The sequence below is a fragment of the Rattus norvegicus genome, chromosome 12 (assembly GCF_036323735.1).
Source record: "Rattus norvegicus strain BN/NHsdMcwi chromosome 12, GRCr8, whole genome shotgun sequence".
Taxonomy (NCBI): domain Eukaryota; kingdom Metazoa; phylum Chordata; class Mammalia; order Rodentia; family Muridae; genus Rattus; species Rattus norvegicus.
Genome location: NC_086030.1, coordinates 5836177 through 5852636, shown reverse-complemented (window position 1 = coordinate 5852636; position 16460 = coordinate 5836177). Strand labels below are relative to the sequence as shown.

The 16460-nt window shown below is 46.7% G+C and overlaps 1 protein-coding gene across 2 annotated transcripts; it reads right to left on the bottom strand.

Annotated features, from left to right (window-relative positions):
- Nucleotides 1–5305: 5305 nt before the first annotated feature.
- Nucleotides 5306–16091, bottom strand: Rfc3 (replication factor C subunit 3). 2 transcript variants are annotated; one of them, NM_001009629.1, is made up of 9 exons: nt 15920–16069; nt 14924–15061; nt 13323–13390; nt 12369–12466; nt 10591–10772; nt 9871–10007; nt 9695–9793; nt 7680–7749; nt 5306–5605 (listed from the first exon to the last, which is right to left on the bottom strand). In NM_001009629.1, exons 1-9 carry the CDS (start codon nt 16004–16006, stop codon nt 5414–5416), a joined length of 1071 nt encoding a protein of 356 aa, NP_001009629.1. In that variant the 5' UTR covers nt 16007–16069; the 3' UTR covers nt 5306–5413. The 2 variants fall into 2 exon arrangements, with proteins under 2 accessions (NP_001009629.1, XP_038945076.1); XM_039089148.2 differs by lacking the exon at nt 14924–15061 and having other exon boundaries at nt 5328–5605; nt 15920–16091.
- Between the last annotated feature and the right edge of the window lie 369 nt (nt 16092–16460).

Sequence of the window (16460 nt, the reverse complement as noted above, 5' to 3'; positions counted from 1 at the left end):
AACTGTGAAGGCAATTGGTGAAAATCCAAAGTGACGACATCACTGACTTTGAAAGAAAAGGTATGACACTTTTCTAAGTATTGGGGGTCAAAGGTAAAGCCACAGTAATGGATCATATTTCATATTCTATGGGATACCAACATGCGATGGTGTCAGGAGAAGCCATGACCATCTACCAATTTCCAAACCCCCTTTCTGGGAAAACTTTCTTTTTCTCACCTAAACCTGAGTGGATGGGTTCCCACAAGCTAGGTAATGAAAAGGTGGGAATGGTGAGACAAGTGTGACTGGGCTTCTCTCGTCCATGTCAGCTGCTCCATAATTCATACAGAAGAACTGGCCTGCTTCTTACAGGAGAGGATTTATCGGTATTCTACACATTGCACAGAGGCTAGCAGAAGTGAGTCACATTTCGACCACCACAAAAGAAGCGTTGAACACTTAGCAATGGGAAGTATGGTAATGTCAACTCTACATTTTACTCTCCCACATACAGACCTCACAGTTCCTCACAGATATGTACAATTTTCATAGGCTATGTGAATTTGAGTTATATGGCTTCAAAATGTTTTAACCTAATGTGCAATATTATGGCCAGTTTTTTTTTAACTTTTTTTTATTTATGTTGCCCTCAGACTCCTCAATCTGTATGCACACAGAGCTGTGGTCCAGGGTTCTGGGAATTTCTACAAGAAGAAAGATGATGTGTCTCTTGTAGGTTTTGTCCAGAGAAGCAAATTTCCAACCACACAGGCAGAAAAATAATACCTTTCCTCCAACTGCTTGTGAATGTAAGAGAAACCCATGAAGTGGCCATGGTGTCAGAAGGTGGCACTGTTCTCCATCTCTCGTTCACTCAAAATCTCCATGTTCAATGGGTTGTGTAGGTGTTGCCCTTAGAAATAGGATCTTGGTTGTGGAGAACAACTAGTAGCCTAGGCAGTGGCCTTGGGACTTCTTCAGCCAGCACACAGATTAGATTTCACCTATTTGCAGTACTGGAAGCTTAATGTGATGAGGAGAGATGTCTAGTTGGGGCTCTGTTGCCGGGTCCAGCATGGCTGCATAATGGTAGGTGTGACACAATTCCTGCCTCTGGATCATCACCAGGTCATTGATCCTCACATATGCTAATGGTTGCTGTTGCCCTGAAACGGATCATCTGTCTGTTCTATTTTACTTTCAGTCTCTCTTTCTGGGGAACACACTTTCCCCCATTCCTCAGAGCTAATCATGCCATAATAAATGGAACAGATGCGGGTCTCAGGAACAAGGACTGGAAGTAGTCCCGAGGCTGTGGAGGGTGAGGAAGAGGTATTCACCTTGGCCTTTAAGGCCATGGGAAAGGATGCTTACTTAGAACCTTCACCCTACGGACTAGTGGAAGGCACTCTGCTAGAAGAGAGAGGTAAAAACACAAAACCAGCTACACCCTTTACACTACAGAGGTGACTAGCCTACAAGATTTGCTGGAACAGCAGGGGGAAAAGGGTCTGGAAATGACCAGCTAACATATGATCGGATGTAATGCCCACTCCATAAGAAAGAGCCTTTAGCTAGCACTGCTTGGGAGGCCAAGAGCCTGAGACTGGATAGGCTAGGGACATGGGAGAAAACTAAATACTAGCTTTGCTAAAGCAATGTAGCAATAAAATGACTTCTAAGGACATTCTGCTATCCTCACAGATCAATGGCTTCCTTAGCCATCATCAGGGAAAGTTCCTCCTGAAGCAGATGGGAACAAATACTTAGACACACATCCAGAAGATATGCAGAGTAAGAGACCTTGGAACATTCTGCCTTCCATGAGTTGTCTCCAGCAAATCCCTCCACTAAAGGCTCAGGGAACTCCGTGGCAGAAAGAGTGTGATAGCCAGACGGAAAGGACAACTAGGAAAAAGCAAGGCCTTCTAAACATAGCAGGATCACACATGAATGCAGAGAGATGGTGGAATGGTGCATGGGCCCTAAAGGGGTCTGTACCCGATGTGATTCTACAACAGAAACATGTCCACAAGCTCCATCACGAACCCAGAATCTACATCCAATGACAACTACTTAAAAAGAAAGCCTTTGTTTTGTTTTGTTTTGTTTTTTTCTTTTTTTCCGGAGCTGAGAACCAAACCCAGGGCCTTGCACTTACTAGGCAAGTAATTATTTATTATTACTATTATTATTATTTATTACTATAATTATTATTTAGCTCTACCACTGAGCTAAATCCCCAACCCCCAGGAAAGCCTTTGTTTTGAAGGGAGTTCCAGTAGAGCAACAAACTATGCGTTAAGGGTAGGCCCCATGCCCAGCAATAGGTGGCCAACACAAAACAAAGTCAGACTCGAAGGCAGCTTTGGAGGCTCTGTGTCTCACAAAGTTGTCGGGCCTTTTTCTTTTGTACTGTTCCTTTGTGTATTATAGCTTCCTGTTTCACGCTTCCACAGAATTTCGGCGTATATGAACCTGTATGTCTCTGTGTCCATATGTACTAATGCTTTTCCTTCAATCTTGTATTAATAATAGTCGACATTTTGACCACTTTATTAATAATAGCCATTTCTTGAACATCAAAGCCTGATGACTTCTTTATCAGTAAGAAGTGTGTGCGTATCCAGTGCCCAATTGGAGAGTACCTTAAAAGTGAGATAACGCCATCTCCCCACGCAAGTGATCTGTCTCACCTTTGAGGATCCCCTGGGCATGGCTTTGTCTGGCACAGCTCTACTCTTCCATTATGGCTAGTGAAAGGACATTTTGTGAGATACTAAGGCACATCCATTGTCAAGCGCAACACCAGACCTGTAAGCTGTCTTGATTATCTCCCCATGCTTCTGTGATCTCTGCCATATCCCTCATCGGCCACCCGAGCCCGCTCATGCCTCACCCAGCACCTAACACTGGGACTTGAACTCCCTGTGCTCTTCCCACTATTTCTTTTTTAAATGGGGGTTATAGGCCCATCATTGTGGCCTTCAAGTTTCTAAAACCAGCAAGAACACTGAAGTGGTCCCTGGTATCAACGGTCTTTGTCATTTTTATCTGCAGTTTGATTCGACTTTTATCTATTGCTTGTAGTTTTGTCCACACGCCTTTAAATTCACAGGGAGCTGCATGTATGCACCTCCCCACCCCCAGGAGCTATATCTCGGATCTGAGAACAGAAAACACACACACACACACACACACACACACACACACACACACGCCTTTGCTAACTCAATGACTGGACACTCCTAAATCTTCTGCTACCCCAGGTCAAGTTGGCGAAGTGCTGGCCACTTAAATGGCTTACGACTTACAAGGCTGGTTGACTTTATCTCTTCTCTCCCAGTCCTGATTCTCAGTGTCCTTACCCTTGCAACTCTCGATGTCCCGCCCCATGCTCAGTCATTGGCTGCTGGCGACTTTATTGATAGATCAAAGACCAATTGAGGGCAAGGACCTTCGGCATCAGTAAACAGTTTCCTGCCTAAACCAAAGCATCAGAACAGCCCTCTGCAGTTATCTGTGGCGTTTGGTGGAAATACCTCGTGTTGACAATGTCGTACACTGTGAACCTGACCACCTACCTGAGCATGTGAATGAGAATTCCTAAAAAGCAGCTGTCTATGAAGTCTGATTGACTGATCAGAACTGAAGTGATGTGGGGACATTGGAATGTCCAGAGCCTAGTTGCAATTTACACTGGGCTACCTTTAGCCCATATTAGCCATTCCTTGCACATTTTTGGCGGCGGGGGTGGGGGTGGTGTTTGGGCCTAATGAACCATGACTAACAGAGGAACAACTTTAGGAATGTGTGAAGTCGAACACAAGTTCTACCAGCCCTGTCTTAGTCAGGGTCTCTATTCCTGCACAAACATCATGACCAAGAAGCAAGTTGGGGAGGAAAGGGTTTATTCAGCTTACACTTCCACATTGCTGTTCATCATCAAAGGAAGTCAGGACTGGAACTCAAGCAGGTCAGGAAGCAGGAGCTGATGCAGAGGCCATGGAGGGATGTTACTTATTGGCTTGCTCAGCTTGCTCTCTTATAGAACCCAGGACCAGCAGCCCGGGGATGACACCACCCACAATGGCTGGGTCCTCCCAGTTTGATCACTAATTGAGAAAATGGCTTACAGCTGGATCTCATGGAGGCTTTTCCTAGGCTTCTTTGTCTGTGATAACTCCAGCTTGTGTCAAGTGGACACACAAAACCAGTCAGTACAAGCCCCAATGTTAAGATTTCATCTGATAGGATCTGAGGCCCATGGCTGAATTTTCTGATTTGCCACAACACACTTTCTAGTGTGTAACTGAATAGCATCTTGAGTTATGTCTGTTCTGATACTACAAACACTTCACAGGACTGCTTCCACAATGGAACATGGAGTTCGGAGTGAGCTGAGTTTCAGAGACAGGGTCTCTCATACTTGGCTCCAGAACCAATCTTACTCCCTTTGAAGTGAGAGGACTTCCTATGTTGACAATCATCATATTCGACAAGGGACAGACCATCCACTGCTTTCTACTCTGCACAGATACTTAATGGCCCTGGCCCTAGGGAAATCCCACTGTAGCTTTCTTGGCTAGAACAGGTAGAGTGAAGGCAAGCTCCTGATATTCAGCAGGATACTGTTCTGCAGAGCCTGGGTCACCTTCCTACCTGTCCAACACAGCAAGGGCAAGGCCGTGGTGTGAGTGTATCTGTCCTCCAGTGCAGGACTTTGTTCTCATGATTAAAACTCTTTGAAAAGATTAAGAAAAAAAAAAGATAGTCTAGGAGAAATGAGTATTTTCTGCAGTGTCTGGTTAGAAGCTGGAAAATCCATAGATTAACATCAAGAAAGTCTTCCCAAGGGAGACTGGCAGCTCATAACCTTGCCAAGAGAAAGTGCTCTAAATAGATCATGTTATGTGAACTCTGTGTAATTAATGCGTTGTGAAGTGACAAGGAATCTGGAAATTTCAGTGCTCACCCTCTAGACTTAGTCACTTTTGTGACAGGATTTCCTTTCTATAAAAATATCACAACACTAAGGGCAAGGCCACAGAGGCAATAGAAGTCTTTTATAGTTCCGGGGCTGGAGAGATGGCTTAGGGGTCAAAAGCACTTGTTCTTACAGAGAACCAGGTTCCATTGCCAGCACCCACATGGGAGCTCACAAACATCTGTTAACTCCAGTCCCAGGGGATCCAACACCCTATTCTGGTGACGTCAGGCTCCAGGCATTCACATGACGCACAGGCACACATGCAAGGTACTCATGTAAGCAAAACACTCATGCACATAAAAATAAAAACAAAGACTTATACTTCAGAGAGGATTAGTTTTTAAGACCACAGTCCTTTACCAGGTAAAGCAGTTTATTGTATCCAAAGTCCCAGCGTACGTTTACATAAACCAGGCATCTGCCCTGCTCGGAGGAGCCGAGTCAGAACACCATGCCTTCCAGCCCGTCCTCCATGAACTTCTTATAAAGTGCCATAAACTTCGCCACAAATGCTTCCAGATGATAGATCGCTTTGCTGCCCAGCTGCAGGCGATGCTCATAATAGGCCGCCATCTGTGCCACTTCCCCTTTCAGCTGCCCGTCACAGTTATGCAGGAGTTCTGAGAGCAGGCCCTACAGGAAGTGCGAGGGGCTTAAAATCAGTCAAGGAGAAAGAGAGCCAAACATGCATGCTTCTCACCCACGAAAGGCAAAGCTTCAATACAGTCTATGTGTGTATGCAGGTGGATATACACCTGTGTGTGTGTGCGCGCGTGTATGTGTGTACATGTGTGTACATGTGTGTATAGATGTGTGTGTGTGTGCGCACACATGTAAGAAAGCAGTCATTGTGTGTGTGTGAATCAGTAGTCGTTAACACAATCAAACTATCGTGTAAACAATGAAACCTGGTGCTGACCCGAGGCCTCCCGAGCTCCGGACACAGAGAGCCCTGCAACAGCCCGAGTTAAAGGACTGGTTTTTGCTTTCTTAATGATGCAAAAGGAAAGCATATGCAACAGAAACTGTATCTTGATAAAAGTGAAATTACACAGACTAAGCAGGTTGCACATACATGTGTACTTAGGAAGAATACGCACGCGCACATGCACACACACACACACACACGCACACACACGGAATACACATAGAAATATACACATGTACGAGACAACAATGAAAGGAGGACAGGAGTGTGAAGGAGCGCAGGGAAGACTATGGGGAGGGCTTACAGTGAGGACAGTAAAGGAGGAAACAGTGATATAATCTCAAAAAGTCAAAGGATTAAAAAGTGACTGCATCTTGAACCCTGACCTTTTACGGGTTGGGGATATGTAATATGTAATATCTCCAGACCCTGGTGCCAAGTGGGGAACCCCAGTCCACCACGCAACCCTGACGGCAACATCTACTGGCCTTCAGCACATCCCACTGCCCTGCGCCGTCTGACGGGTAAGGAAGCTGTACTCTACATGACCTACTCTTGGAGGCAGGGTCTCAGGGTGACCCGGGTGAGGCAGACATCCTTCCACCTCATGCGAGAGGCTGGAGCTACAGGTGTGGCCAACATATCCGGCCATTTTGAGCACCTTCAACTCCCCACACTTCATCAGGAGGAAGCCCATTGTACTCTGGGAGCATCTGTGTGGAGCTGCACAAGCTGGGTTGCGAGGTTCCAAGGTTCCAAGGCTCCAAGGCTCCAAGCGCAGGGAGAGCTGCTCCCACACGCACTGCAACACTTGTAATAACGCAGTAGCGACTCATAATTCCACCAAACCGCTCATCTTCAAGAAACTGACACGGCCATACAAACGGGTAGCATCTGTCTTACAGTGCTGAATGAAAATTCAGTACCATGAACAGACTACACACTAACAAGCAAACACAAAGGCACACACACACACAGACACGCATATACACACAGACACGCACGCACGCATGCACACACACGGCACGTTAGGTGAAAGATGCTACTAATGCAAAGTGTTAACTTCTGTATACAAAAGAGCACATTTTTCTTTGTGTATTTAGTATAATATGATTTGTTCACGCACGCACGCATGAACACACACGGCACGTTAGGTGAAAGATGCTACTAATGCAAAGTGTTAACTTCTGTATACAAAAGAGCACATTTTTCTTTGTGTATTTAGTATAATATGATTTGTTCACATTACTGTGCAATTTTAATAGAAACAAGCAAAACCCTATGAATGGCCTAATATTGCAAGTCGGTAAATTTTGCTAAGAGGCCAGTCAGCCAATTGTACAAAGCCGAGACTATCCCATATCTTTAGCCTCATTCTGCACATGCCGTGTCGTCCCGGGAGTGCCTGTTCCCCAGGCACTTACAGAGCTCCATCCCAGCTCTGAAACCAGCAGAAAAGGCCTTTCCCTCTCCTTGGCTGTGCATGACGGGGTCCCACTGGTACTTTCATTTTCTTTCCTTTACAGACACACAACAGTCTGGAATTGTCTTCTCTTGTCTCCCAGGTCACTCCCTAGAACATACTGTCACAACTGAGGTCTTCCCTCCCTTCTTCAGTGGCCCCTACTGGTGCCTGGCACCCAACAGAGAGGAGTCACCCTCTGCAGAGCTAACGAAATGTTACAGACGTGCGGCCCTCAGCACTGGGAAGGCTCTGACCACATGGGTGCTGTCCACGTCTTAGCTCTGTAAGTTAGGATGCAGAATGGAGCCACTTACCTTCATGATTACCTCAGGAGGAATACAGTGCGTCAGAAGCTCATAGAGCCTTCCTCGGACTTCGAGGAGCCTACACAAAACAAAGGTACTGCTGTTTTATGATACAAAGGAGCGATTTCAATTCTCCAGTCAGTATAGTTCCATGTTCTTGATTATCAGCTTGAGGCAGAGAGAAGCTGCCTCCGTCTGACATGTGCTGTGTGAGTGAGTCTGTCCCATTTAGTTTGTCAGATCACAGACTTGTTCTGTGGCCCAGGTGGCCTGAGCCTCACCACGTGGCTCATACTGGCTTTGAATCAGTAGCCGTCCTCCTGCCCCACCTTCCTAGGACACATTGGACCACACGGCCAAGGGTCAGCTCACTTTCTGAAGTTTCTTTCCATACATTTTTAACAATAGGTATTTATATAACGAGGGCTACTAATTGTATCACTCACAACACTGCTGGAGAGAAACCAAGACTCCAAGGGCCTGGCACAACATCTGATCCCCTAAAAAGTAAGCCCCCAAAAGTCATCCTCTGACCTCCACATATTGACATACACATGGCTGCATATACACGCACACACGCACGCACACACACACACACACACACACACACACGGGGTAGGATTTAGACTTTAGAATGTGTGAAGCTTGAGCACACTCCCGTAAGGAACTGAAGACACTTTACTAACACATCAAATGCTGTCCAAACATCTTTTCTAGACAGTTTTATGCTTAATGTATCTAGAGTGGCTGTAAAAAGCCTGGGAGTCGCCAGCTAACCACACGAGCAGTGAGGTGATGTGAGCACCAAGTGCTACACAACACAGCAGGGACACAACGCTGACCCTCCAGAAGGGACAAGCCAGAGCCCCAGGAAGCAAAGCCTGGCTAAGTGAACAGGGGTGCCAAACCTCAGCCCTAACTGGCTCCCTTGTGGCGTTTCAGGGGCCGTGAGGGAAACGCACACACTGCATAGCAACAAGAATAAATAATATTCCTGAACGTAGCAAACAACTGCTTTGCCTTTCTAGATAGATACATTACTTCTACGGAAAGAAACAACTGCCCAGGGCTCTGAGGAAGCCACTGCAGACGCTCCTCCCAGGTAAATCAAGACAGTGACTTAGAAGTTTTCTAAGATTAGACACCCAGACTCCTTCTTTGCCACAGCAAGAGTATAGTGCAGCACTTCCTAGAAAGTCTCAGTAGCACCTCCGCTAAGTGACGTTGGTAAGAATCCTATAAAACCGTAACTCGTCACATGCCAACTCTATTATTTCCATCTCAACCGAGACACTCGGGTTCTCATGGCTGCACTCAGGTCTATTCTGTGCCCTAAAATGATCAACTCCCACTAGAGATCAAGGACAAGGCTGTGTTTCAGTGAGCCCGAGAAAATGCCACAACGCGACAGCAGGGGACCAAGCTGCCACAAGCCTAACTCCAGCTGAGGCCTTTTTGGTGCTATCCACTTCTGAGCAACAAGCCCGAACCAGGAGCGAAACAACTGTAGTGTACGTAACAGAGTGATGCTCTCTGAGAACTTTGTATTTCTCTTCATAGATCCTGTCCTTGGGCATGGTGGTATTTTCTAGTTCCAGAACACTACCGCATACTCTCTTTACTCTGTGTTAAGCAAACAGTGCCGTCAGCATACAAACGACATGTTGGAAGCCTAAGGTGAAGCTGCCTGTCAAGGACAGTCAGCTATAGTTAGGATGACAGCTGGGGGGCCAGTATCTTTCTAGTACATTCGCGCCAATTTCAAGGCAATTACAACCATTACGATTATTCTTTCAGCCTGAGCACACGAGGCAGTCCATGCTGTGCACTGAAACTAAGCTGCCTAACATTCTGGGAAAAAAAGAGCGAGTTCAAAATTTATTTTATAAATAAAGTTCAATTTTACACTTAACAGACTAAGGAAGAGAAGAGACTACAAACTAACAACTTAGCCCACTGTACTTCAGATCTTAAATGTTTCCCCTTTCACACGAGGCTCAGGGTCGACTCCCGCACAGTCTTACCTCTGTGGCGTCTGCTGACTGACAATGGCATTTGCAGTCTCCCTCAGGTACACCTCCCAGTCTGTCTCAGGGATTTCTTGGTCTTCGGTGAAAGGGTATCTGTGTAGCAAAAAGAGAATAAACCAACAACCAAGCCTCACGCCCCACAGTGCTACCGCCCCAACAGCCCCACTCACTGCTGCACTCGGCAGGCTTCGCACATAAGTAAGGCCTTCCTGAGGTTCCTGCACGACTTCTCGGCCAGCCTGCGAGCCAACTTTGAAGGAAGGGCCAGACCTTCCTTCTTGCAGACGGTGGACAGTACACTGCAAATCTGTAAGAAGAACGAACAGAGAGAAGCATAGTGAGGTGATTTCCTAACTACTGTCAGCACCAGCGCGGAGGTCTTCCACAGTGCTGCTCTGCGCTGCTGCCTACAGGACACATGGTGCTGGTGCAATCTGTCAGCAGCAACTGTGAGCGGGAAGAGAAACCAGGGGCTGCCGCGTACACTCTTCACTGGTACTGGGAGAAACCCGTGCACTTTATGGACAGCTGCTAAGATGAGAAGGGAAACGGTGCACTGACCCCGACCCCCAGGGACCAGGGACAGTCACACTACCTACTTCCTCTGTTTCCCATTCCCCACCACAACTAAGTAAATCAGCCTGAGGCAGAAGACACTGAATACTTCAGAGAGGTCATAAAGCTTGGTGGATTCCTGATACTAATCTGTTAAAAGACAAAGAGAACAGGCTCCATTTGCATTCACCACTAAACATATCACTGTCGCTCGGCGCCTACTAATGGCTGGCACTCGGCTCTACCTGTGGCTCCCCTTCTATGACTGATAGGCTTTGCTACCTTTCAGAAAACAAACCTGGAGCGGAAGTGTCTCTGGGAGCGACCTGACTTACATCTTCGATGCTGGGGGCAGGCACACGGATGGCCAGGCACCTGCTTCGGATGGGGGGTATCACTTTGGACGTGGAATTGCAGCACAGGATCAGCCTGCAGGTAGACATGTACTTCTCCATGGTCCTGCGCAAGGCGTGCTGGGCGTCCTTCGTGAGCTTGTCCACCTCTGTCAGTAACACCACTGGGGCAGGGAGACAAAGCCAGCTTTACCTGGAGGTCACTGAAGCCTCCATTTCTGCCTCTATTGTGTCCTCACTAACCAGCAGGAAACTCTAAACAGAGGCCTGATAGTCTACTTTTACCCCCGAAAAGAACAAATTGAATTTACAGAATATTTTTAATTTTTAGGATTTTACAGTCAAACAACACTAAGAAACACTGGTCAAATGGGGTTAGCGTAGGACGTCTCACCCCAGCCTTTACCGCTGGTAACAAAGCTGCAAGACAGAGATGTGCTGCACTACATCGAGAGTTCCACCTCACCCGCTAACACTCTGGAGATCTCTGCTGCAATCCTCACAGAGGTGGGTACTGCCAAGAAGACACTCATTCTAGGCTAGGACCAGTCTGTCAGCCTTAAGGGTTCAGGAATGGTGCAAGGGACTAATCCAGCTTTCAGATTTGTTTATCAAGCTGTTTCCAAAGGAAGGCAGTAGCAGCGGGGTTTCGTTTTAGATACAACCACAGACAAAGTAGCCTCAACATCTACGTCAAGCTACATCCGCATGTGAGCTGACAGGAGCAAACAGTGACAAAGAAGTGGCATCGTGCTTGAGAGAGGAAGGAGGAGTCCACACCTGTCCCAGCGGCCAGGGCACTAAACCCTGAACCGCAGGACACACTGGAAGCCACAGCCAGTAGCAAAGCAGAACTTGTAAACAGATGTGGGTCACATAGGACCCAGTCTGTGTCTGAGAACATGGAACCCTGTAATGATAAGGTGTGGGCAAGTGGAGGGTTCTAAAATGCTAACATGATGCTTCACACAGAGCCCAGCAGCAGAAGCTGGCTGAGCAGAGCGGGAAACACACAGACAGGGACGAGGACGCCAAGGGTCAGGGAAAGCCAAGGAGTAGAGACTGCAGCAGAGCCATGGGTCTCACTGCTTCTTGAATATGAAACGTAGGCCCTCCTAAGGAAAATCTTTTTTTTTAATTCACTTTTTAATAAAATACATCATTTTCAAGTAACCATAAATTTATTGGGAAAAACATGTCAATCTAACTTTGGAAGCACAAGTGGCCAAGTTCCGACTGAGCTCTCATCTAGGAAGCTGGGCATCAACCTCGGTGCTAGCGAAGCAGGGACAGGTGCATCCCTAGAACTCACTGCGCTGTGAGCAGAGCTGACATCAATGAGCTCAGGTTCAGTAAGCGCCCCCACCTTGATGAAGAACAAGCTAGGAAGACAGGAGTGTTGCCCTCCATCCTCAACACGCACTCGCACACAAGTACACGGTAAGCACACGGTAAGCTGTTTCTCAGTTTATATGATCTGTGCTGTCAAATAAGCACCAGGAACAAGACCGGACAGCATGAGCAGAGACCAGGGCCTCATTCATGGCTTCTCTTTTTCTGGGACAGGTCTCTATGTACAGGCCTGGCTGTCCTGGAGCTCACTCTAATGAATCAGGCTGGCCTGAAACTTACAGAGATCCTCCTGCCTCTGCACCCTAGTGCCCAGATTAAGGGTGGGCACAACCGTGCACAGCATGGTAACTCCAATATAAAAGAGCCCTGATGTCCCCGGCCTCACAGAACGCCTCCTCGGCGCCTACCTTTGAAGTCTCTTTGTGAGCTGGTTTCAAGCTGTTGTGACTGGGCCACTGTCTTCAGCATCTCCTGGATTACGACCCGGTCGCTGTTTCCTGCATCGCTACACAACAGTGGAATGACGGTTACACAGACGGAAACGTGTGCCAAGCACTGTGCCCCCCTCCTTAATCTGTTATCACATCAACAGTATCAGGAAGCTCGCTCGCGCTCTCGCTCTCTCTCCCTCTCCTTCTCTCACACTCTCTCTTTCTCTCTCTCTCTCAAGACATACTGGTTTTGAATTTGCAGTCAGCCTCCGGGGTATACCACCATGCTCAGCTACAACTGAAGAGCTTGCGGTTAAATTTTTTGTTGAAACTAGTAATACCTAATTTTACAAGTATGAACCTTGAAACTTGAGATCTTTTAGGCTCAGTAACAGATTTAAATTGTATTACACTGGAAACATTGTGTTCTTATAGTAATTTATCATCACTTAGAGAGCAAAACTATCAGTTTAACAAACATCTTGATAATGCCCTGACAGTAACGAATACTTGAAACTGCCCGAAACGGTTTTCCGTTACTCGCTACAGCTGGATCACAACATCTGGATGCTGGTGATCCCGTTCCCGGTCAAGAAATGAGAACATTCCCTGAGTGGCCTGTGGATCGGATGCACTTACTTTTATAATCTGATCCATCCCCAATCTTTTCCTGGATGAATCCTCTCAGGGTTACTCTAAGGTTCACGTACAGCAAATCCACACACACGAGAGCTCAAGATTCCTCCTTCCACTCCCTTCACTGCGCCCACTCTTTTACCTCAGTGACGTGGACCACGGCACACACTGCCCTAAGGACCTCCGACAACAGTAGTTTTTAAAAAGCTCTCTAAGCGGGAGAACAGTGACTGTAACTTTTCTGTTTCGGGTAAACCCCTAACTACTTTCCTTAGAGAACTGCAGAGCAGTTACCTGGGGTTAACCTCAAGGTGGTAGTTACTTGCAATGGTGCTGATCTCAATTTTTTTCTTAGATGGAGTCTGTGAATGAGACAAGAGTCAGTTCAACAGTTACTTCTTGGCTGTCTTCTTTTTACCTCATGCCCCACCAAATCACCGCTGTCAACCATCTACACAGCCTTCCGTGTTAACATGGAAATAAAAGAAAAATATATATCCCCAGGATCAGTGTCTCAAGAAAAGTCAGTAAGGAGAGAAAACTTCATACACGCCTATTTTGCCTTTCCCACTTAATTATGTGGCTTTGCGATCCCTCTCAGACACCTGGTGTGAGGTCAACTCTTAACATGCATGGTCTACAACACTGTGCATGTCTGTGCGACCTGGCTACAGACCCATCAGCTGAGCAAGAAATCCGCACGTCTGTAAGGCGACTCTTCCTTCCTGCACTTGCACCCCTATAACTGCCCTGCCTCACCATGGGCCTCAAAACACAAATCACCCGACCACAGACTCACAAAATCCTCTGAAAGTAGCGCTAAGCCAGGACTCGAGTTGGGGAACTGCATTTCGCCATGAGAGTTGCTATTTCTATTTCTCAAAATGAATGCATCTCAGTAGTTTTTCTTTCCTGTCATCCCTTCAAAAAAACCTACCTTCACTTAAGCTAGTCTATATTAGACAGTTTATTTTGAGGGAATACACCCACTTCCCTGGCCCTCTTCATAACCATCTCATTTCAGAAACATATTCTCTATACGGAATTAAGGGCCGCATCATACACTTTTTAAACATTAGGACTCCGACCGAAATTCATACGGTGACTTGGGACACTTTCAATATTAAGCCTCCCGTGTGAGAACACACTTTATATTTCTATCTTTTCAGTTCTTTAGTCTTTAGAATATTGTTTCTTCCGAGATGATTCAACGTTACCCTCCTGAAGGCTGTTAACAGCATGGCCATCCACGCTAAGCATTTTTTTTTCCCTTTCTGAATACAAAATACCGTTAAGACACCGTATGCGATACCATGGAGGACTTGACACTAGGCATGACACATCCTCTACATAACTTCAAAACAAATACAGTCTTGCCGAGGTAAAAGATAACCAAGGTAAAAGCATAACCAAGGCACACTAACACACTACCAGGTGTAAGGAGCTGCCAATTCTGCCAGGCTGAGTAGCACTTAAAAGAGAGAAGGGCATGTCAGGGACCGGGGAAATGGCTGAGCGAAATACACGTGTTGTGCGGACACATGCCAACTTGATGGCGCCACCTAAATCTAGCACTAGTACAAATGCAACTGTCTGTGATACCGGGGACCTCACAGAGCGGCGGGAAGCAGAGATGGGAGAATCTCCATAAGCTCCCTCCCAGGTCCGCCAGCTGGACTCGGGGGATAGCAAGGGAACATTTCTCTTAAACAAAATGAGAGAGGACTGGCAGCCGCCAGTTCTACTATGCACCCCGCCTTCACAAACATGAGCACACAGGCACACAACTTCTTAGGTCACACACTAGGGGGTCAGTGGTGGGAGAGGTAGACACATGACCAGGATTGAAAATCCCCACCAGAAACAGCTGCTAAGCCTCAACCGGAGATGCTTACTGTGATAGTCTGATGCTCAATTCTCAGTTTTTCCACCCCAACACCATAAAGTTCACGTAGAATACACATAATTCTTGTCTTTTTTCCAGCACCCGATGGTCCATATACTAAGAGGTGAGGAAAGTCTCCACACTGCACCTAAGGACAAAAGAACAAGACATTCGATCCTACTTAAAGTAGGTGAGCCAAGCTAAACTACTTTTAAAATACCAAGACACTCAGTTTATCATCCAATTCCAAGAAAATATGTACCAAACTCTGGACACTAATTTAATCTAACTTACATGCACAACACAGAACACACAAGGCATGTTAAATGCTTAAAAGTTAGAACTCCCTAAGTAAGCTATCTGAAGGGCCCGTTTGAAAATAAGGGGTGACCAAAGGTGAAATACATCTCTTAACTAAGACATATGCTTGTCTGGCCCGGGTACCCCAAAACTGGTCCTCTTGCTCAGGCGTAGGTGCACTGATTTCCTTGTAAGTTCACTTGGGAGATATAGAAGAACTTCACACTAGAACGGGGTTGATGCGAAGCTATGGAAAAGGCAGCAATAACAGTTCTATCAAACGAAAGAGTACTATTAGCATGGACGGTGTATCTTGCCTTTAGGAAACTGAACATCAACGCTACTGAAGGAAAACAGGTATTTGTATAAACAGAGTATAATGTTCTATTTTAAATTAGTGTATGCATCACAAAACAAAAACAAACCTGTAGCAGAAGCGCCTATCTGGCCCTTGCAGAGACACAGACGCCGGGGCACATCCCCATCCCCGCCCCCTACAGCCGGTCCTTGCTCATTATTCTCCATTACACTGGCCTTCTTCAGGTCCTCACACCAAACTCATGGGAACCCACGCAGCAAAAACACTGCACTTTGAGGAACTCGTCACTCTGATCCCCTCGCTGACACTGGGGCGCCCGTCTCCTCCCTTCCCCGGCTGTGCAGGAAGAGCCGAGCCGGGCAGCCTTCGCCCTCCCGGTCGGCTTACCAGGTTGCGCAGCTGTGCTGCCTGCTCCTTGTGATAGTCCAGCCGTGCAAGGGAGCTCGGCCGGTATTTGTCCACCCAGAGGCTCATGGCTGCTTCACAGCCCCACCGGCGAGCCCGTCACCAAGACAGACGAGTTTTCCCGCGAGCGCGAAAGGCTGCGACGTCATTTCCGGCAGCCAGCGACTTCCGGTTAGGGAGGCTGGGAAATCCAAACGGGGCCTGAAGTGGTCGCTGCAGTTCCCACTGCGCCACTACACCAACAGTCGTTGCGTTTATGGGGTGTGCTGTCGTTGTCCCTTTGTTCTCTCTCTGTGACATTGTAGAAAACATTCGAAGGAGTTAAAGATGTATCTCTGACAGGCAGGATGTCCAATATGAGTGCTGAGCGAAGGAGGTTTCCCCCGTTTCATTCTTTCATTTATTCACCGGTTCACAACTCCATTCTAATTAGTGCTACCTAATTTGCTATCTTTGTAGAACTGTTTTTTCCTTAAAATAAATAAATAAATAAATAAATAAATAAATAAATAAATAAATAAAT

Excerpts from the sequence above, each read along its gene's own strand:
- Rfc3 (NM_001009629.1), bottom strand. The coding sequence starts at position 16,006 with ATGAGCCTCTGGGTGGACAAATACCGGCCGAGCTCCCTTGCACGGCTG. Across the intron at positions 13,391-14,923 it reads TTGAGCATCAGACTATCACA|ACTCCATCTAAGAAAAAAAT; the intron begins GTAAGCATCTCC and ends TCTCATTCACAG. Across the intron at positions 10,773-12,368 it reads CTCACAAAGAGACTTCAAAG|TGGTGTTACTGACAGAGGTG; the intron begins GTAGGCGCCGAG and ends TCCCTGCCCCAG.